General features: G+C 44.8%; 3 protein-coding genes and 1 long non-coding RNA gene across 4 annotated transcripts; all 4 read left to right on the forward strand.

Annotated features, from left to right (window-relative positions):
• Positions 1-4,529: 4,529 nt before the first annotated feature.
• LOC120686763 lies at positions 4,530-6,851 on the forward strand. Its single transcript, XR_005680364.1, has 2 exons — positions 4,530-4,596; positions 5,163-6,851. It is a non-coding gene; the product is annotated as an uncharacterized LOC120686763 (long non-coding RNA).
• A 369-nt stretch (positions 6,852-7,220) lies between these two features.
• Positions 7,221-8,672, forward strand: LOC120686764 (translation initiation factor IF-2-like). Its single transcript, XM_039968966.1, has 2 exons — positions 7,221-7,484; positions 8,359-8,672. Exons 1-2 carry the CDS (start codon positions 7,236-7,238, stop codon positions 8,443-8,445), a joined length of 336 nt encoding a protein of 111 aa, XP_039824900.1. The 5' UTR covers positions 7,221-7,235; the 3' UTR covers positions 8,446-8,672.
• Positions 8,673-11,376: 2,704 nt separating this feature from the next.
• Positions 11,377-12,931, forward strand: LOC120686624. Its single transcript, XM_039968834.1, has 4 exons — positions 11,377-11,581; positions 11,737-12,108; positions 12,186-12,304; positions 12,396-12,931. Exons 1-4 carry the CDS (start codon positions 11,377-11,379, stop codon positions 12,723-12,725), a joined length of 1,026 nt encoding a protein of 341 aa, XP_039824768.1. The 3' UTR covers positions 12,726-12,931.
• A 2,159-nt stretch (positions 12,932-15,090) lies between these two features.
• On the forward strand, positions 15,091-15,831 carry LOC120686627 (putative disease resistance protein At1g50180). The gene has a single exon (XM_039968836.1). It carries the CDS (start codon positions 15,091-15,093, stop codon positions 15,829-15,831), a length of 741 nt encoding a protein of 246 aa, XP_039824770.1.
• The last annotated feature ends 7,027 nt before the right edge of the window (positions 15,832-22,858 follow it).

Raw genomic sequence — 22,858 nt, forward strand, 5'->3', positions numbered from 1 at the left:
TAACTGGTCCAGAGATCGGTTTGACCGGTTAGATTGCTGAGAACAGCGAGTCGGCCATTGCTTCCAATTCTAAAGGGAGGACTGACGTTGCTAATTGGAGGGTGCCTATTGTGACCTATTTAAAAGACTCTGGTCATGGTGCGGAAAGGAATATTCGGCTTGAAAGTCCGGGGATGGTCACCAGAGGGGTATGACCGGCTGGAGGAACCGGTCTGACCGGTCGGTCGGAGACACCGGTCGGACCGGTCGTGCTTGATCAGCAGATCGATTTTCTAGTGGAGAGCTTCCTTGCCCCCCAAGTCTGGGATTTCTAACTATGATCTTCAGAGAATCCTTGCCATCATCAGTCTTCTCCTTGATAACTTCCCGGGCAAGGATTTTGTCACTTGTATCCGTCGGTCTTGGATCACCGATGACAACATTCTTCCTCTTAGCTCTTTCGGCTTGTTCCGGCCGAATGAGCACCTTTGGATTGTTCAATTCCAGCGTATGAACAGGGAAAGGAGCTTTGTCAATTTACATCTTAGAAAGTACCAATCGTCCTTCATTAATGGCCGATTGTACCTGTCGACGGAAAATATTACAATCATTAGTACCATGAGATGTAGAGTTATGCCACTTACAATATGCATGTCGTTTGAGCTCATCGGGAGATGGAATAGCATGTGACAATCGGATGTTACTGTTTTTAAGTAATTCATCAAAAATCCGATCGCATTTAGAAACATCAAAAGTAAATTTCAGCTCCTCTTGCCGATTCTTTTGAATCGGCTTGAGAGACGGAACTGAACCGGGTTTGGCCTTTGATGGCCAAACAAATTCAGCAGTGTATACTTCCTTTCTATCATCGTCCGAACTATCCGAATCATGATCAAGAACATGTGTGTTGGACCGATGAGACTTGAAAGTATCTTTGTCATTTTTAAGTTTGAATTTTAAACCCATGACTTTGACTTGTAAGAAATTAACCGTATGATACTCAAAGCCCTCGAGTTTCTCTTTCAAATAAAAACGTAAACCATTAAACACCAAATCTTTTTCAGAAATCGTCAAACTAAAATACCGATTTTTAATTTCTTTAAAACTTTTGAAATAATCTGAAGAAGATTCATCACGTCCTTGCTTAACCGATGTTAAGTCCAACAATTTCGCTTCAGTTTCCCCACTAAAGAAGTGATCATGAAACTTATGCTCCAACTGAGCCCAATTGCGAATAGAATTAGGTGCAAGCGAGGAAAACTAAGAGAAAGCCATTCCTGTCAAAGATAAAGAAAATAAACGCACACGCAAAGCATCATTGAAACCGGCTTCTCCTAATTGCAAGACATATTGACTAACATGTTCCCAAATTGTACAAGAATCATCACCATTGAATTTAGTAAACTCAGGAATACGCCAACCAGCAGGAAAAGGAACAAAATCAAACTCGGCGAGATAAGGTTTTTGATATAAACGTGTAGTACCCATATCCACCCCAACCTTACTTTTAATTGCATTTGCCAGCTCTTCTTTGAACTTAAGGAGATCGGCCTGATAGTGCTGGCTGGTATAAAACTCAGAAAAACGATGTGCATTAGAATTTCCATGCGCCATCATTTGTGAAGAAGTCGGGATCGATCCTTGGTTAGGTCCAGATCCTCGTGGCCCTCCCACTACAGTAGTAGTGCGAAGTGGTGTATACAGTGACAACTCATTAGTTCGGCTAGGGGCAGCCGAACCTGGAATTGTCTCGAGAGGCATCGGCGACGGTACTGAGTAACCGGTCTGATAACCGGTCTGACCGGTCTGTGGGACCGGTCCGACAGGTGCAGAGTGCACGGTCGACGGTGGCGGGGTTTGCCCTGGGAACGAGTTCGGCGGCATACCATAGAGTGGTTCAGATTTGAACTCATGGGTAGCCGAACTCGGATCTGATGAGTTAGGATCTGACATGGGTTGTTTACCTTTAAGCGCATCAATATCACTACTCAACTTAATTAAAACATCACCCGCAGCAGCTTGTGCAGCAACAATCTTTTGATCCATCATGGACGACATTCTATCAAACATATCAGAGGGAGAGAGGCTTACATTGGGGATCTCTTCAATCTTATCCTTGCTAAGCTTGAGAGACGGCAGTACGAACTCCTCCACCCTCTTGACGATGCCACCACGATCCTTCTTGAAGCCATTCAAGAATTGTGCCTTGACGTGCTTCTCCACAAGAAGGTAGGCCTTGCGCCTCTCTTCGGTGAGCTCCTCCATTATAGCCGTGATGATGTTTTCCTTGTCGATCTCTGAAGAGCCCATCTTCTTTAAGGAGTAGATTAGATCGGTTTTAAAACCAGATTAATCTATCCCCAGCAGAGTCGCCAAAAAGTGTGTTGACACAGAATCGCTCCAACACACTCGAATGCGCTAGAACGCGCAGGAAATCGTCAAAACGATCTGAACCAGCAGAACCCTGGCGGACCGGTTCCACAGACCGGTCCGACCGGTGTGGAGCAGAGAACCGCGATGACCTAGAAACACGAGCTCGGGAGGGACCCCGTCGGAGCTTGCGCGGCTAGGGTTGCTCTGAAGTCGGCAGGCCACTCAAAACGTCTTCAAACGCCATAGAGACGAAGGAAGAAAGCAATCTAGGGTTGGAAAAGGCTAGGGTTTGAGAGACAAAAAGTAATGCGATATTTTGATTTGATTCGATTGGGAATAACCTCAATCGGCCTTAGCCTTTATATTTATAGACCGGGGAAGACGTACCCCTTCACGAGTAGGATTACATGAGAACTCTTTACAAAAACCCTAATTCTACTCGGACTGTACAGACCAGACCGGTCTGACCAGACCGGTCAGACCGGTCGGCCTCAGCAGGTGCCAAATTTGGCTGTCAACAATAAGAAATACAATGGTGCAATCAGAATTTAATTTAGATATACGATTTTAAGATTCATTAATTTTTAATCTTCAATATATTTGCATGCAGATGACGTAACAAGATTTGTCTCTTTTACATGTTGCATGTGCAAACTACCCATGTATAGATGCTGAGTAACGTGTTGATTTTTGTATGAGCCAAAATTCAATTGGATCGTAGTGGTTGGTGGAGGTTTGGATCAGCTTCAAAACCATAGGAAAAAAATTATCGCCTTCTGCGATGCATAACCGTCCCCCGCCTGATCGCCCGGCGCCCGCTCGCCACGTTTGGCTGCCTGCCTTTCAATCTCCCCTGCTCAACAGCCGGCCGGCCAGCCAAACAGCCAGGTGGTTGCGCGCGAGCAGCAGCCCACCGCGTGGCGCAGCTTGAGCTAGGCGATCTACATACCCCCAAGCCCAAGTTGTCTGGTGGATGAAATATTTTTGAGCTATCTGACAAGCTAAACGAGCTAGCTCGAGTAGGCAAAAGAGCGGAGCCGAGCTCAACTTATAGCTCGATAAGATAATGGGCTGAGCCGAGCCGAGCGAATTCATTATCATAACGAGCCAGCTCAAGCTCACCCAAGCCAAGCTGCCTCGATATCCAGCCTTAAATATGATGCACATGTAATATTATGCTACAAATAAAAGTTAAGTATAGTGAATATCTGATTGTGTTGGACAAATAATAGAAATCAAATATCATGAACTAATGAGTCAACTTTGCTGAATCAACATAGCAAACAAATAATTTGGCTTTGTGAACTATTCGCGAACAAAAGTTTTTTCTACTACTAGGCAATTTTGTCACACTTTTGAACTGTGGTTTAAGTCTCTAAACATTAGTGCATTTGTAAATGATATTGTTTTGCAAGATCAGTACTAGCAACTCCGTTTGTTACTGACTGAGCCTATGCACGTGCAACTTGTATTGCTCTTAGCTATGTTCAATGCTTAATATATTTTTATATTGAACCGCATAAGATATCAACCAATCCTTGTTAACGGAGAAACTCTGCTTTGCTTGAACGAACAGGAGCACCCTGGTCCTATCTCTCTGTCAAACCAAATGGGCGGGGCCCTGCCGCCTTGGAACTGCATACCACCAAGAGTCGCTGGTTCTATGGATGATTTGTTCTCTTTCCGCTTCTCTCTCTCCTACATTGATTTGCCATCACAGTCTTCTATTATCGAATATTAGTCATGCTCTGAATACCTGGCGAGCAGAAGATCTAAACTGAAAATGCAATTCTGATCAGCGAATTAGATGGAGGAACTGAACGAGTAACATACTTTTTGCTTTCCTCAGAGAGTTTCACACACTCTGCCTTCTTCTCGGAAGTCTGGCCCAATGCTGGTTTTACAACCGACCGTAAATTTCCACTACAGCGGTCAATTTTTCACCCAACACTCTCACATGGTGGAGTCCACTACAATTATTGCTGGTCCTTCTCTTTCCTCAGATCTAGTCGTTCTCGTCCCTTTCTCTTTCTCTTTCTCTCCTCCCCACCCTTCCTCTTCCTCTCATCCATGGCAGCGAGCGCGCGGCTGGTGGGGCGGAGCTGGCTCGGCGGCGGAGGCGCCCGAACACGGCGGGGCGAGCGGCGGGGTGCGTGGGGGCGGCGGCGCGGGGGGCGGGGGGTGCGGCACGGCCGGTGCCGGCGGGGAGGCTGGTGCGGCCGGCACCGGCGGTCCCCGCTGGAGGTTCGTGTTTTTTTTCTTTTTTTTGTTGCAAATTTTTTTCAATTTTTTCTCTTCTCAAATTTTTCTGTGTCTTTAAATTTTTTCTTGAAAGTTTTTCCTCTTCTCCCAATTTTTTTTCCTTGAAAATTTTTTTTGCTCTCTCCTTGATTTTTTTTATTTTTCATCACAAAACTACAAAAACTATTCTGTCTGTCCAATATTTTTCTTGCCTCTTCAAATTTTTCTTGAAAATTTTCAGTGTCTCCAAAATTTTTCTTGAATTTTTTTACTAAATTTTTTTCATCACAAAACAACAAAAAAACTTACTATAAATGGGAAAAAAATACGGTCGGACGACCGTAAACTAGGGGTAGGCGGGTAGCCGAAGTCTGGTTCTTTCCAACTTGAGGTCGCCCAAGTGCCCAACTGGTTCTGTCCAATTGACAGGGCCGGCTCTGGGTCAATGCAGTAGAGGCGACCGCTGGGGGGGCCAATGAAAAGGGGGCCCAACAGGCCATATATAAAACATGCCTCTCACGACGCCCATCATTACATTTTTTTTTCTTTTGGGTCGGAGCCGACCGCAGTATTGGAAAAATGGAGGCGCAGTCGTCGATTGAAACATGAACGGCTGAAACTAAATCAGCAAATCACAGAACAGCCGCCGACCACCAAACATTGCAGTGTTGCTGCAGCGTGGATGCAGGTATTCTACTGCCCTCGTGCTCAACCTAATTTGCTTGCGGTACTTGGATTGGAGCAGACACCTACCGTACCTCTCGCACCTTCATCTTGAATTCAGTGGGTTATTTCATTAGCTGTTTATTTAGCATGTTAGATCTTTTTTTTGAATGGTCGCATGTTAGATCTTCAATTGTAAACTTTAAACTAATTTTATTTTGCCGCTCTTTTAGTTTGTACTATCAATATTTTTTCTTCAAAATTAAATATATATCATGAGCACTACTATCTCTTTTACCATATTATAAATAAAAAATATTTAGTTTAAGGGGTCCATAATTTTTTATTTGCTCGAGGATGCTAGAAATCGTAGAGCCAGCCCTGGACGTTGAAGATACAAGCTAGCGTTTGATATAGTCTTCCCGACCATAGAACGAGGGAAATCGGAAGATTTTTCTCTTCTTTGCTGCCAAGGGATGTCACGTCTTTCTTCAAACAAAAGGGGTGTAACGTCGCTGTTCTTTTCAATGCCCGTAAAAGCTGTTGAAATTTCTAGCTAGATGGCAATGAAATTAATGATGGAAAGCAACTTCATCTTGGTAGGCAGAGGAGACTTGTGGGGTCAGTTCAATAATTCACCCACCAATTGATGGGTGTGTCTGTCTTCCTCTTACACATCAACCAGTTATAAAAATACAGAAGCAACCACACAAACGCTGCCTGCAATACCATTGTTCTTTCTTGGAAACTTACAAAGAACTCTGCTTTCCCGTGTCACAACGAAACACAGTACCCCTGCACTTTCTTTTTTTTTTTGATACAAACATACCTGCATTTGTATTAAGAGTACACAAACACGACCAGGTACAGGTAGCCGCTAGAAGGATTCCAAGGACACAGCTGTCCCAGCCACACTTCACAGAAGACCCCAACAAAACAAAAAATTACAAAGAGGCCCAAGGGGACTACTGAGCTTGCTGCCACCGACGAGCACCACCAAGCAGCACCACCGAAGCGGACGCCAACGGCGGAGCAGACCGAAGAACCACATACCAGGATCTGGAGGAGAACCATCTCGCCTTGGCTTCGACACGAGCCGCAAAGGAGACCCGTCCCAGAGAACGGAAAGGCATCGCCTGTATACCATCGGCCGGGGACACACCCTGCTCTCCCTAGATCCGGGACCAAGGTTCGCCATCGGAGACCGACGAAGAAGAAACCAAAGCCCCCAGACCGGCTCACCACAGAACCCGCAGCTGGTCCTACACCTTCAGAAAAGAGAGTCGCCTCCGCCGCCGCAACCGGAGGAAGCAGCACCGGCAAGCAACGGGAAGCCCCTGTACACTCCCTCCCAAGACCCAAAGCACTGGATCTAGAGAAGGAAACCCTCACATACCTCACGGAAGCACCGGGGTCAGCACCACCGTAGCGGTGAAGAGGAAGGAGGGACTTATTCCAAAACGACGACGCCGCACCCGCCTCGTCGCCGCCGCCAAGACACGAAACCCTAGAAAAACTAGGACCTAAACTACCAGCCAACGGGGAACCAACGGTCTTCCCCACCTCGCGAAGCCTGGACGGCCATCGGAGGCGAAGAAGACCGCCGGCGCCGCCAGCGGAGACGAAAGAGACCGACCTCTCCTTTTTTACCAGAACAAAGATCTGGATATCAAAGAGACCCCCGCAAAGGTTGTACTCTCTCCCTCTTCCACTCTCTTTCGCTTTCTTCTTCCCTTGGATTCTTAGTACGCGCGAGGGTCAAGCTGCTACGGAGCTAGAGCACCTGCAGCAGTGACTAAATAGACTTCCATCTCCATATTTATTTGGTGGGTGCAAAAAATTGATCTCCAGCAGAACTTCTAAATGGGCTGCCATTTCAGTAGGTTTTCCAAATTTCTCCCCCCACCTCCTTTTTGGTGGCCCTCTATTTGGGCTGACAACTGTGGGCCCCACCATTTTTTTTCCATTTCCACACAGCGATGCCCGATCCCTGCGCCAGTGCCCTTGCCGACGCCATGCCGCCGGCGCCGCCGACGCCACGCCGCCGGCCGCCCTTGCCGCCGCCGCCGGCCCGCCCGCCCCCGGTCCGCCTCCTCCCCGGATCCGCCGCTGGCGCCTACTTCTTGCTGGCCGCGGGCGCGAGGAGGCGGCCGCGGTGCGCGTCCTCCACGCCGACGCCGCAGCTCCGCGACGTCATTTGGCGGCGGGTAGTCGTCAGGATCCCCAAGGTGAGCTTTTGCTCCTCCTGCGGTTCTCCTTTGTTTGAAGCTGGCAAGTGCGGTTCTCCTTTGTTTGCTCCTCCTGCGGTTCTTTTGCTTCTTGTTTAGTATTGCCATGTTTAGAGGAAAAACAATGCTAATTGTTTGGCTTGCATCAATGATTTGCGGCCAAGTGTCTATTTATCACTGTATTTATCACTGAATTTTCTGTGGTGCAGGTGCAGTAGATAACTGAATTGCCTATGCAAGCATAATGAACTGTAACCACTAGCTGACTGAGATATTAAGGTGCAGTAGATAATTGAATTGCCTACGCAGTATATTCTTGTTTGTTGATAGCATGTAGCTTGAGCCCTGAAATATTTTTCTGGATGTCTCTCCCTACTTTTGGTTGATGGTTAGGATGAGGTGTTGAGCAACGTTGTTTTCGATTAGTAGGCAGTAAGGGATGGTGAAATGTTTGCTGGGAGACATTCAGTTTGCTTGATGAGCTTATTCTGCTCCTCTGTCTGAACTCTGTTACCTGCATGATCATGACCAAAAGAGGACCTGATGGACCTCTTTTGGTTAAATGAGAAAACGTAACCTCTTTTGGTTCTGTCATGGACTTTACAGTTTCATGAGAGGGCACATAACCTCTTTTAGCAGTAGCACCATTCTTTTGCTTCTTGTTTAGTATTGCCATGTTTAGAGGAAAAACAATGCTAATTGTTTGTACATTATTGGTCTTGCTTGAGAATGATTTGAATGATTTTGCCTGTAATGCCTGCAAGTTCTGAACATAGTCTAGAATCAGATGACCCTGTACATTATTGTTTTTTATTTAAAATTAACAAAAGCTTGTTGGGATTATCAGTTTTTGATTTTTCCTTTTGGTGTGGAGTGGAAGGCAGAGATCCAAGTAGGCGCCCTGGAGGAGGAAGGGAATCGTCACCCTGATGTGCTTCGCTGTAGATGCAGGATTGTCTAGTTTAATTTTTAGTTCATCAAGACTCTGGTCATGTTCTAAGGCTGGGTTTAATTTTTATGTAATGTGAGGATAATCATATGTTGCCAGTACCATGCACCAGTTACCCAAGCCAATGTAATTCTGTGTGAATCGTGTTCAGTTCTGTGAATCATGTTCAGTTCTGTGAATTTTGTTCAGTTCTGTTCCGACCAGTTAGTTTAAAAAAATCATGGATTATCAGTTCTGAAGTCACCTCTGAACTAAAATCATGGATTATCAGTTCAGATGCTGAATTGACTCTTACGTAGCAGTAACTTCTCATGCCATTTTTCAGAGCTTATGCAGCATTGCAAAGCTATGCTCACATATTCAGAATTAGCAATGGCCTCACTGCCTCAGAATCAAACTGATGGATCATTCTAACCTGCATAAAGGTCATCGGTCACAACTTAAATTGAGCATGAGTACAAATCAGAAAATCGAGTTCAAATATATACATTTCATTTATGACTGATAATCTTATATTTATTTGGAAATATCCAATGTTCGGGAAGGCGGAATTAGGCGGCCGCCTAGGCGCGCCTAATCGCTAGGCGACGGGTTCCCGCCTGGCCTATGGGGGTAAGCGGACCCCTAGGCGGGGCGGGAGCCTAGGCGGAGGCAGGCGGCGCTGAAGCGGGCTGCGCCGGCGATTTGGCTTCTTTCCCGCGGAAGCGCGCGCGCAGTTGGCGTCGGGCGCGGGAAAAGGAGGCCGCGCTCGGGAAAGATTGGAGGGAGAGGGAGCAAAAGGACGCACGGATACGACTCGTAGTCGCAGCTCCTCGCCGCCTCCCTGGTCCCTGCCTCGCAGTCGCAGTTGCCGGCCGCAGCTCCTCCCCGCTGGCTGCAGCTCCTCCCCGCCGGGCGCTCCCCTCCCCGCTGGGCGCTTTCCTCCCCGCCGGTGTCTGCTCCCGCCGGCTGCTCCCGCCGGCCGCCGGCCAGTCCGCTCCGGCCAGGCCAAAGGTCAGTCGTCCCCTCCCCTGCCTCTCTCTCCCTGCTTGTCTCCTCTGCTCCCTGCCTCCCTCCCTCTGCTCGTCTCCTCTGCTCCTTGCCTCCCTCCCTCTACTCCTCTGCTCCTCTCCTCTATTTAACGATTGGATCTGAGACCCTCCCTCTGCTCCTCTCCTCTGATCCCTCTCTGCTCCTAAAATTGTTTTATTGCTTTATAACATGCAAAACTAGTTTACCAGTGTAATTCAACTGTGTTTGGTTACTGTTTTGTTGTTGTATGCCAAGACTCGTGGCCAGTATGAATGTATGATGCACTTAATTATCACTATCAGTTCTGAATCAATTATTTAGTGTAGGATGTCAATTATGTATTTTCCAGTGCGTTTACAACATTTAAAGACAGCATTACAACATTAAAAGTTAACATTGGAAGATGTCAAGTCCCATATCTATGAATAACAGGGTGCAGTCTGCAGCAAGAGATAGTAAGAGCTAGCATACCAAATATTGAATGCATGCAATGATCTATTGCATCCCTCAGGCTGTAGATATCGAAATATTTAAGTAGAAGCCTTAAAATTAAACTTTTTTTTATTTAAATGATAGTACTTGAGTTTCTGGTAATTCTATTCTAACATACAGTTTTAAAATGAGCAATGACTGCTGTTGCACTATAGGGGTTGCTGAATTCATTATTTTAGCTGGTATTTGGTGCAAATGTTTGTCTAACTGCTTGTTTTTTCACATTTTTAATAAAAAAATATTTGTCTTCATATTTTTTAAGCATCTAGATAATTTATTCTTGGCTTGTATACTAGTAGGATGCCGACACCAGAGGAGGCTGCAGCTGCAACTGAAACTGAGGGAGCCAATGTCTTGAGAAGGAATTCAGATAATGTGGGATGGGAATATGGGGTTCTTGTTGATGCTAACAACAAGGACAAGGTGAAGTGTAAATTTTGTGACAGGGTCTTTCAAGGAGGGATTTATCGGTTGAAGCAACATGTGGCCCATGAAGGAAAGAATGTGAGGAAATGCAGGGACAGCACTGATGAGGCTAAAGCCAATTGCAAAAAATCACTAGATGAAGCAAAAAGGAAGAGGGAGGAGAAAACTATCCGTGAGCTAGAACTTAGAGAGGAGGTGAATATTTCTCGGGTTGGAGGTGGAGAGGAAGAGGAAGTGACTTGTGTTGGAAGTTTAGAGCCTCACAAATTAGGACCCATGGACAAATGGGTACGTGCCATTGACCCTAAAGCAACAAAAAGTGAATCTTTGATGCAACAGAAGCTGAACAAGGAACTTTGGAAAGAAAGAACACATGAGGTGCATAAATATATTGCAAGATGGGTCTATACACATGGTAATTTTCAAGTTTACTATTCTGTAATTACATTTCAGAATTCATTAGATGCTATTATGCCTGTATTGAACACTGATGCCTCTTTTTTTGTAACATTGGCAGCAATACCATTCAATGCATGTGACAATGATGAGTTGAAGCAAATGTGTGAAGCAATTGGACAGTTTGGAGCTGGATTTGAACCTCCATCTCAGTATGATCTGTGAGAGAAATTGCTGGAAGAAGAATATGCAAGAAACAAGAGTTTGCTGCAAGAACGTGAAGCTGAGAAGGTGAAGAGTGGGTGCTCTATTATGACTGATGCTTGGTCAGATAGGAAGAGGAGAAGCATAATGAACCTGTGCACTAATTGTGCTGATGGAACCAGTTTTATCAGCTCAAAAGAGATGTCAGATGTGTCACACACAAGTGAAGTCATCTTTGAACTAGTGGACAAAGCAATTGAAGATATTGGTCCGGATAATGTGGTGCAAGTAGTGACAGATAATGCTTCTGACAACATGGGAGCAAAGAAGCTATTGCTTGAGAAGAGACCACTGATCTTTTGGACCTCTTGTGCAACTCACAAAATCAACTTGATGCTCCAAGGAATTGGCAACATGGCTAGGTTCAAGAAGGTGATTGACCGAGCAAAGGCATTCACCATATTTGTCTATGGACACACAAGAACATTGGAGTGCTTGAGACACTTCACAGAGGGGAAAGAGATAATTAGGCAAGGAGTGACTAGGTTTGCTTCAGCCTTCCTCACTTTGAACAGCATGCAAGAGAAGAAGGACCAGCTAAGAAAGATGGTGGTTCATAGTAGGTGGGACACATTGAAGGATGTGAAATCAAAGAAAGGAAAAGATGCCACTGCTATTATATTGAATCCAACCTTTTGGAAGGATATCAAGCTAACAATTAGTGTTTTTGAGCCATTGGTCAAAGTTCTCCGTTTGGTTGATGGGGATGTGAAGCCCTCCATGAGTTTCTTATTTGGAGAACTACTAAAGGCAAAGAGAGAGAGATCAAAGAGGCCTTTGGAAATGTTGAATCCCGTTACAAGGATGCCATTGCTATTATTGAGAAGAAGATGAAAGGAAGACTTGATTCTCCATTGCATTTGACTGCTTATTTGCTTAATGCATACTATAGTTATGGTGACCCATCAATCTTTGATGATGCCACAATAATAGAAGGATTTATCAATTGTGTGGAGACTTTTTATCATCATGATGAGGATAAGCAAGATCAGGCTGTCAACATTGAACTAAGGAAGTTTCAGAATAGAGAAGGACCATTTAGTAAGAAGCTTGCAAGGACTTGTCAAAACTTTGATTACAACCCAGGTAAAGCTTGCAAGGACTTGTCATCTAACAAGATTGCTTTAACTGCTAACTAAAAGAGTTGTTTTCATTTATTTCAGCATCTTGGTGGCGGTTGTATGGAACTGAAACACCAGCTTCACAGAAGATGGCTACAAGGATTTTATCTTTGACATCAAGCTCTACTGGTTGTGAAAGAAATTGGAGCGGGTTTGAAATGGTTAGTACCTATGAACCTATCTAGTGTAAACATTTCAGCAGCATTATAATTAATATGCAGAACTGAAAATGCTCTCATTTTGAATTTATAGATACACACTAAGAAGAGAAATAGGCTTACTACAACTCGCCTCAACAAATTGGTATTTATTCAATTCAACACCAAGCTGATTAATAAGAAAGAAAAGATCAAGGCAAAGAAGATCAGTGATGTTCTCTTGTCTAGTGAAACAACAGAAGCTCAAGGTTTTCTGCATGAGGATGGAGATGAGTGTGCACTTGTTATCTATAGAGATGAAGAAGATGAGGAGATGGAAGGTACAGGGGTACCTTGGTCTGTTATTGGAGAGGCAGTAGGAGCAGAGGAACAACTTGAGCTGCGCAGAAGTGCAAGAGTGAGAGAGTTGTATGAAGGAGAATAATTTGACTCCGAAGAAGAAGAGTTTCAAGAAGACGAGGATGATGATGTGGAACCCTATTGAAGAATATATGGCACTGGGGCTTTATCATTTCATGTTTTATGTTTTCTGAATTATGATGCATTCATGTGAACTATGTGTCTTAAACTTATGACCTGTTGTGTGACTGTTTTTTTAATGTACTGATGTCCAACTTGTGTGGTAAAATTTGTACTGCTGTCCATCTTGTTTATTCCTTGCTGCTGATATGGTCTCATGGATGGGAGATGGCTGAGATAATTTAGATAAGTATCTTCCTTACTTGCTAGTATGTTTTTCAGTTTTTCTATCCATTGTATTACTGATATCTAACTGCAGAACTGTTCATATGGTGCAGATTTTAGTTGCTATGGTTGCAGACCACTTGAATTGGTATGTAGGAACATCACTTTTGCATCAACTAAGGTATGTCCTGGATCAGCTACTATGATTATTCAGCTAATACTGTTATTCAGCTACTATGTTTATATAATTTGCATATTTGGCAAAACGCCTAGAAAAACGCCTTGAAACGCCTAGGCTCGCTTAGGCTCGCCTAAGCTCTAGGCTGTGGGTCACCGCATAGAAACCGCCTAGTGCTTTTTTTAACATTGGAAATATCTTTGACAGATACAATTTTCTGCTTGTTGGAAATGCTTCCACTTATAATCTGAGAGATACATTTCATTTATGACTAAAACCTCGACATAGTGAGTCTACCTAGCTACATATTACAGTCAAGCTACTAAACCACTACATCTTAGATGCTATCTTGACTTCTAAGGCGGCTATCTCATTGTTCAGGTCCCAGATCTTCTGAAGAGGTCCCTGCGACAAGTAAAGCATGTCAATTTAAGTTGAGCAACAGGAAATCGAGCAAACAGGGGAAAGCTATTGAGTTGACTACCAACAAGTTCTTCATGACACATATAAAAGTGTCACAGTACTGTCGCTTCACACAGGACTGCTGATTGGCCCCGTTTCAAATTTCACTTGACCATTCAGAGCTGATAGCATTGTCTACAAACTTAAAGGCCTCTGAATGTTGCTCCGAATGAGGTACAGAGCAAACTATTTAGCAAAAAGAATGTTTCTGTATTGTCCATTGTGATACAATCATGAAGTAAAAAAGGTGCATTAACTAAAGCAGAAAACAGCATCTTCTGAATAATGAAAGAAACAGTGCATTAACTAAGGCCTGATCCATATGATCCCTAAGCAGAAGATAACCAAATGTGCTGTTAGCTTCAGTTAAGTAAACCTATCTAATCTAAAGCAAATAAAGCACAAATTAGAGCTGTTAGCTTCAGTTAAGATTAAGTGAATACCTTGACCATGGAGTGGCGGATGTTGCCCATCTTGACCATGGAGCGGCCGAAGACGCAGAGGAAGAGCTGGGGGTTGGCGCTGTAGGCCTGCATGAGCGCCTTGGTGGCGTTGGCGCCGGCGTCGGCACCGGAGAAGAGGCCCTGGTCGGAGGAGAGCAGGCCCTTCTGCTTCAGCAGGTTCTGGAAGTAGTGGTTGTCGAAGGCGTCCGCGGAGCCTGCGTCTGCAAGAAATGCTGCGCATCATCGCCGGCGGCAGCCCGGATGGAGATCTCGGTCTCCACCTGTAGGGAGCCCAGGTAGCACCGGGCAGGAGAGGTGGCGCCGGCAGGGGAGGCGGGCCGTGCGGGGTTGAGCGGACGGCGGCGCCGGACGGTGGCGGTGGCGCGCGTGTCGGCGGCGTGGGGGCAGAGCGCGCGCTGCTGGGCTCGGACGGGCAGGGGAGAAAAGAAAATGACATGTGGGGCTCAGATGTCAGTTGGAAAAATGGAAGTTCAATTTACTCAGCCTGTTGGAGTGGATGCCCATATTTAAATGAGTAAAATTTAGAAGTGGGCTACTAAATGGACATTTGCTCATCCAAATTTAGCAGCCCTAGTGGAGTTGCTCTTTAGCGCTCAAGAACTGTTTGAATAGGCCTGGGAAAGGGTCTCCGATTTTGCACGAGTTATTAAAATTACCAAACTGAATAAGTTCCTTCATGCAGTATCTGCATCATCGCTATAAATAAGAAAAAAAAAAGATTTAGCATTGGGCTTTAGCATCTGTTTTTGTGCAAGATAAGAATACACAAGCAGAGAATATTTAACGCAAGGAGAACTGCTGTTAGTCTCAAAATCTTAAATATCATATCCAAAGCTTATTCATATGCCCCCATCAAGATAGTTGTGCTCGCTTGTTTGTATTGATTTTTTCTACATGTCGCCCCTTCCTCGCACCTCCACCCAGTATAATCATTTAACAGCCTAATACTAATATTTGTTCTAATTTTGTTACAGCTAAAAAGACTTGCTTGCTTGCCATTCATGGCAGGGGTTTTGGATGCTTTGGCATCCTATGTTCAGAATATGCTTACGGAGATGACAGGGGATGAGGTGCATATGCTGCTCAGGGTATCCGGAGAGATCGAAAAAATGGACATCAGGCTCAAGGACCTCAAGAACTTCCTCGTGGATGCTGATAGGAGGAGCATCACCGACCAGAGTGTGCAAGCATGGGTACTGGAGCTTAGAGAGGCCATGTATGATGCCACCAACATCCTCGACATCTGTCTGCCCAAGGCCATGGAGCGGGCTCCAAGCCAGGATACAGGGTGCTTCAACCCCCTGCTGTTCTGCATGCGCAATCCTCTTCACGCCCACAAGATTCGTAGCCACATCAAGAACATTAACCAGAGGTTAGAAGATATCAAGAAACGTAGCTTGGACTTCAACTTCATCAACCTCAATTCATATGAGGACCATAGCAAGAGGGTGGTATCCTCTCATCCTAGTAGCCATGAGACATCTGGTGAGCATGATGAGTCAAGTTTGGTCGGTGAGAATATTGAGGAGGACACAAGAAATTTGGTGCAGATGTTGACAACAGCGAATCTATCAAAATGTGAGAACAACAGAATTCTGGTTTTCGCTGTTGTGGGAGTTGGAGGGATTGGTAAAACAACCTTGGCCAAGAAGATCTTCAATCACGACATCATCCAACAAGAATTTGCAAAGAAAATATGGTTGAGCGTGAACCAGGATGTCAATGAGACTGAGCTTCTTTGAAGAGCTATCATCGAAGCTGGGGTTGACCTCCAATCTATTGGAAATATGAGGGGCGCGCTTGAGCGAGCTCTTAAGGAAGCCTTGAATGGGCAAAAGATCTTATTGGTGATGGATGATGTTTGGAAGCATCAAGTATGGGAGGATGTGCTCCAAACTCCCTTGGTCAGGGCTGCCCTAGCTCATGGTAGTTGTGTCCTCGTCACCACAAGGCAGGACATGGTCGCAAGAGGGATCATGGCAGGTGCGGGCCCAGGATTTAGGAGGTGGGTATTCAAAATTTGAAGTAGTGCAAAAAAAATTTAACAGCCCAACATACATACTAGCAGTATTGAGTACTAGCAACATAAATTGTTTATAATTAGAAATTGTTTAACATATACATAATAGATATATTAAATGATCAACATATCAAAATAGAAATATCTAAAGTAATAAAGGATAAAATTCTAAAACAACAAATATCATTGATAACAGAAATTGATACGCGACAATATTTTCTAGATCACAAACAGAACCATCACCCACGTACCTAGCAATCAGGCCTCCCTGCTCCATGGTCGCCGGATGCTGGCTACTCGGCTGCGGCTGGCCGCCTGGCGCCTGCCTACGGCCTGCGCTGCTGCCCAGCGCAGCTGCACCTTGGCCCCTGCGCCTGGCCGCCGCCCACTGAGCAGGGCAGCCAGGCAGCAGGAGGCAGGAGCAGGCGGTCGCTCCTGCGCCTGCGAGGAGCGACTCGCGAGCGCGCGGCCCCTCTGGCCTCCTCGGCTCTGCCCCTGCCATGCGCCCGTGCCGGTGCCGCTCTGCTGCACTGCCGCCGCCACTAACTAGGGTGCTAGCTCGAGATTTTGGGATTGGGAGAGGGGAGACGAGAGGGAACTGGAGAGGAGCAAGACCGAGCGGACCAGGTTTGGGCGTGAGTGGGGTGGGCCGGGGAGGGAAGGAATGAGTGAGGTGGGCCATGGGCTGTTTGGTGGGGAGTCTGGGAACGAGAAGTTGTGGGCTGATTTGTATTTTTGAGCCCGTTCATGCTAATATTAGGCTGTTTATTTTTAACTTTTTCTGTATATACTTGAGAAATACCTACATATATAAAAAAATATAAAAAATAATGGGTATTCAACTGAATACCCTTGCTACATACTGGGCCCACCCCTGGATGATGGCAGTAAAGCCCTACCATCATCTCAAAAAACTTCAACCCAAAGATGCATGGTTGTTGCTCAAGAAGAAGGTTCGTAAGAGTGTAACTCATAAATGAAAAAAATCATTGCTTTTTAGTTCACTCATCATGCATCTGCATCACAGTAATGTATGTTGCTTCCTAGCTGCCTGCTTATTGCTCCTCCTACCATGCATGTATACATGATGTGCACTGTGCCATGCATCATGGACATACATACTTTGAGTTAGATTTTTGATATATTAATAATGGTATAAATGAATAATTTATAGAAGCATTTATAGTGTGTACTTTGGTTATTTTTTTCTTATTGGCAGAGGAAATGCATATTTATGTTTTACTTTGTCTTATTTTTTTTTAATCATGTCAAAGATTTAAGGGGTTATCATAGATTATTTTTGCAATAATAGTAGAGGAGGATAATTGTTTTCTTAAGAAAAGACGTCCCAGGCAATGTTTGTGAGAAGACAAGTTTGTGAGAAGCATCGACCGATTTATCAATGATCATCGGTCCCTTTTGTGCATCTTGGATATGCACAACATCTGCAGCTGGAGCCTTCTCAGAATCTACCTGCATTGGCTCTGGTTCGTCCTTCTTCTCCTTGATGCGATATTCTTGGCGTGCAGGACGAACTTGGGCCGGTCTCTTCTGAGACCGGTTTGACCGGTCGAGATAGACCGGTCCGGGGTTTTGCCCCTGAGCAGATTGGTGTTGTCCCAATCGGTCGTGAACCGGTTGCTTCAACCTGTCGAAGTCAGGCCCCCTGGAACTTCCCTCCCCCTGGGAGTGTGGTGGATACGGCATCGGATAGCATTGCATCCAAAATCCTCCATTCTCCCATGCGAAAAACTGGGAATCCGATGCCGGTGGCGGCCAAGGCATGGTGACATACATCGGCTGCATCTATTGAGGAGGGAACAAGGTAACCACATCACCCCTGCGCTTGCTTGATTCTCCCCTAGGAGATGAAGGTGCGCCTTGACGCGGAGGTGACCTTGGTCTCTTTTTTAGGGGCCGATCATTTCGAACGGCCTTTGAGTACTTGTTCAGCAACTGACCAAAGATAGGCTTCTGATTCGTGAGCTTGCCCTACACCTTTGGCTGGTTCATCTTCCATGTACCCACTGCCGGACGGGGCTGACCGCCAGGGTGGTCTGACCGGCCACCAGGACCGGTCTGACTGGTTGTACCGATCTGACCGGTCGGATCAACCAGTCTGACTGGTCTCGGCTGAACAGCAGACCGGTCACCTGAAGAAGAACCTTCTTGCCCCCCCCCCCGAGTGTATGAGGCTTAAGTATGATCCTCAGATTCTTCTTTCCATCAGGAGATTTCTCCTGAATCACCTCCCTGGCCAGAATCTTATTATCAACAGTCAACAGCCTCTCATCACCAATGATCACATTCTTGCCCTTTGCTCCTTCGGTTTGATCCGGCCGAATGAGTACCTTGGAGTTGTTCAGATCAATGGTGTGAACAGGGAACGGAGCTTTGTCTATCTTCATCTCCGAAAAGATCAATCATCCTTCATTTATGGCCGATTGTACCTGTCGACGAAACACATTACAATCATTAGTTGCATGAGATGAAGAATTATGAAATTTGCAATAAGCACGCCGCTTTAGCTCCTCAAGAGGCGGTATAACATGAGTAATCTTTAAATTCCCAAGTCTTAACAATTCATCAAAAATGCAATCACACTTGGACACATCGAAAGTAAATTTCATCTCTTCTTGCCGATTCCTTTGAGTCGACTTAAGAGACGCGCAAGAACATGGTTTGGCCGAGGTGGGCCAAACAAACTCAGTAGCATATACTTCCTTATCCTCATCGTCCGATGAATCGGAATCATATTCAACAATATGCGTGTTTGAATGATGGGACTTGTAGGTATCTTTTTTCCTTTTTAAATTTTGTCTCTTGGTCTAAAGCTCTTACCTGAAGCTGATTTAAAGAATAAAAACTTGAACCATCAAGCTTCTCTCTATAATTAGAACGCAAACCCGCAAGAGCTAAATCGACCAAGTCTTTTTCAGAATTGACCAAGTCTTTTTCAGAAAGAGTCAAATTAAAGCATCTTTTTTTTATGTCTTCAAATCTCTTAAAGTACTCATGGATAGATTCATCTCTACCCTGTCTAACCGATGTCAAATCCATTAACTTAGTTTCGTTATCCCCGCTATAAAAATAATCATAAAACTTTTGCTCTAATTCGTCCCAAGAAGGAATCGAGTTCGGAGCTAACGACGAAAACCAAGAGAAAGCCGTTCCAGTTAACGATAAAGAAAATAAACGAATGCACAAAGACTTGCTAGAGCCAGCTTCCCTAAGTTGAGCGATATATTGGCTGATATGATCCCTCCCAGTGGACCGGTTTTTATCACCACTAAACTTAACAAAATCGGAAACACGCCAACCAGCAGGGTAAGGAATTACATTGAAAGCATCAACGTACGACCTTTGATAAAGGCGACTCCTACCCACGTCTAAACCGAGTTTAGACTTGAACATACTAGCCAGATCTTCTCTCATCCTAAAAAGATCGGCCTCATAGGTGCCAATAGATGTTTGGCCTAAACGATGTGTCGCAGGATCAGTAGTGGACATCGTTTGTGTGGCATATTGCGGATTTGACTTGAGCCAGTCATCCCAAATATCTTGGGGAAACGGTGGAGGAAACGGGGGTTCACCGTATGACTTTGTAATATACGGCGGCACAAACTCCGCCAATTCTTCTTCCAGGCTAGGGGCAGCCGAAGTAGGAAAAGACGCGAGATGTGGCTATGACGCGGAACCGAGCACCATGGCACCGGTCTGACCGGTCCAGCCACCGAGGCACAGTCTGACCGGTCGGCTGGACTGAGCTGACCGGTTCGGCCCTGGACGGCCGAACTGTGCCTGGCGGTGGTGCCTGTCCCACGAAGAAATTCGGCGGCATACCATACTGATAATTCTCAGTTGGTGCGGCCGAAAGACTAGGGTTGGGGGTTTGATTAGGATAATCATTAGCAAGTTTCTTTCCCCTATTTTGTAGATTCAAATCAATAAGAAGATCTTGCGTAAGCTTCTACGATTGTTCAAATCTACCCAAAAATGCTTCCGCAAACTGCTTAATGGAATCGAATGAAAAACTTGCATCGCTTGAAGTAGAAGTAGATGAAGCAGCAAATGTAGCCATAGTAGATGGGTTCGGCGGTGGCGGTGTGAATGTAGGCATGACGAACTTCTCCTTCTCGAACATGCCTTGCCGAATCTTCCCATAGCATGCAAGCAATCTTTTCGTGGCCTCCTTCTGCTCCTTTTTGAGCTAGGCCTCGAATTGCTTGCGACTCTCCTCAGGTATGTCCTCATACTTGACATCGATGGGAGTGGAATCTATCTTGGAGGGGTTAATCTTTTCACCGGTCATTGTAACCGATGGATGCAGATCTTCCCCAGCGGAGTCGCCAAAAAGTATGTTGACACATAATTGGTCAACACACAAGCGCTAAAACGTGTAGGATCGCAACGATCAAGTCACCAGCGACGAAACCTTGCGACCGATCAGACCGGTCGGACGCAGAAAACGCCGCAAAACCTAGAACCGTGAGCTCGGGAGGGACCCGTCGGAGCTCGCAGATCTAGGATTGTCTTGGAGTCGGCAGGCCACCCAAGACGCCCTTGAATGTCGTAGAGACGAGCAAAGAACAGCACAAGATTGGAAAAGCTAGGGTTTGAGGAAAAAAGTAAATAGTAGATTGATTTTGATTCGATTGGGTAGAAGGACCTCAATCGGCCGGGGAGGACGTACCTCTTCCAAATCGGGTTACAAACGGACTCTACAAAACAAATCTAACCAGACTCGGATTACACAGGCACAGACCGGTCTGACCGGTCGGCCGGCCTCGCACTTAGCCAATTTTGGCTGCCAACAGTGACACACAAAACTCTGATGAGGGGATTGTACTTGCTGGGCTGTCTTCATGAAGCGCGCAACGTCATTGATAAGATGACAAAGAACGAAGGATATCCAGCCAGACCTCGTCAGCTACAACACACTGATCAGCAACTACAGAATGAAGGGTGACACTAAGGATGCTTTGAGGGTCAGAGATGAGAATTGAGATGATGAACAAGGGATTCGACCCAACACTTTTGACAAAAAATGCGCTGATACAGGGGCTGTGCAAGAATGGCTAGGGAGACGATGCTGAGAACCTGATGAAAGAGATGGTGGAGAAGGGCATAATCCCTTATGACAGTATGCATGGACATCTCGCTGATTGAGGGACTTGGTACTGAAGATGAGCGAACGGCAGCAGTAGCTTCAGATTGCTAGGAAGGTATAAGCTTATCTATTCAAAGAATTGAACGGCAGCAGTAGCTTCAGAATTGCTCTAACCTGCGCTTCTATGCAATAGCATTTTGCAATGCCATAGCATTTCCTGAAAAAAGCACAAATTGCCCATTTCAAGATTAATTACCAACTGTGAAATAGTATCTGGACTTCCAGCAAACACTTGCTATAACATGTTTCACTCTATTTTTATCTGGTAAATTTTGTCATTAGATTTTGTTTGGCTTGTATCCAATATGCTTACTTTTTGTTCATGTGTTTCTACATTTTAGGAATGGGGTTCTTGAGCGGGTCGATAATGTAAAGAGGGGTAGAGGTAGACCTAAACTGACGTGGGATGAGTCGGTTAAGAGAGACCTTAAGGATTGGAATATTTCTAAAGAGATAGCTTTGGATAGGAGCGCTTGGAGACTAGCTATCAATGTGCCTGAACCCTGAACTTATTTCTTTCGGGTTTCATCTCTAGCCTACCCCAACTTGCTTGAGAAAAAATGATATGTTGTTGTTGTTGTTGTGTTTCTACATTTTAGGAGATGTCATGCTCAATAACAGCGCTTGCAAATGTTGATGCACCTTTCTATTTATTTCAATAAGTAAAGTATGGTTGTATTACTCTATACAGTTGGTTATGGCCTGATCAATGCAATTTTCTTTAAAGAAAATACATTCATTTAGGGAGTAAGAATTCCCTTCGGTGAAAGAAATTATATTGATGGAAACTGATCGAATAAATATGCGGAGCCAAGATTTGCAAGAAGTTCTTAAGATATACAAATCGAAAGAATAAAATGCATATGAATATAAAGTATTTGTAAATAGTTTTTTTTTCAAAAACACGTGCGGCAACGTGCACTTTGCTAGTTCTTACAATAAAGCAAAATATGTATACGTACCCAAAAGGTTAGTGTATAAAGTAAATAAATTATTTAACACACCAACTAATCAGAATACAATATGAACCAATTCGTACAGATTGAGCATGAATGATTCATAAATGTGAAACACATAGTTTCATTATGAAAACAGTCAACTATTAACACTCAATTATATAACAAATAAGATGGGCGATATGAATTATGATAATAGAAGAATATCAATCAAAAGAAAAAATATCTACATGTCGTTTTAGAACAAAAAAAGGGGAGATGGAGAAAAGGAACTAAATAATCTGTACGTATGATTAGACCGAAAATATAAAATAAAAATAGAAAGGAAATAAATGAAATGAAGAAATAAATACAAAGAAGATAAAAATATGGCCAACCCATTTGGAGACTAGGCAAAATTAGGAATAACAAGAAAAAAAAGGAAACGTAGCATGAGCTCCGCCACACGATGACCGATTGACAGGGATCAGCAGGTTGCATTCCACGCCTCCCCACGAGCATGCATGATCGTCCGTTAGTTTTAACCTGCTCAGTGCACCTTCGACGAATAATACACTGCCTATTTACTCCATTGATGATCTGCGCTCGTCCTCCAGGTCAAAAAAGAAAGTTATAAGACTACT

Source organism: Panicum virgatum, chromosome 8N (assembly GCF_016808335.1).
Source record: "Panicum virgatum strain AP13 chromosome 8N, P.virgatum_v5, whole genome shotgun sequence".
Taxonomy (NCBI): Eukaryota; Viridiplantae; Streptophyta; class Magnoliopsida; order Poales; family Poaceae; genus Panicum; species Panicum virgatum.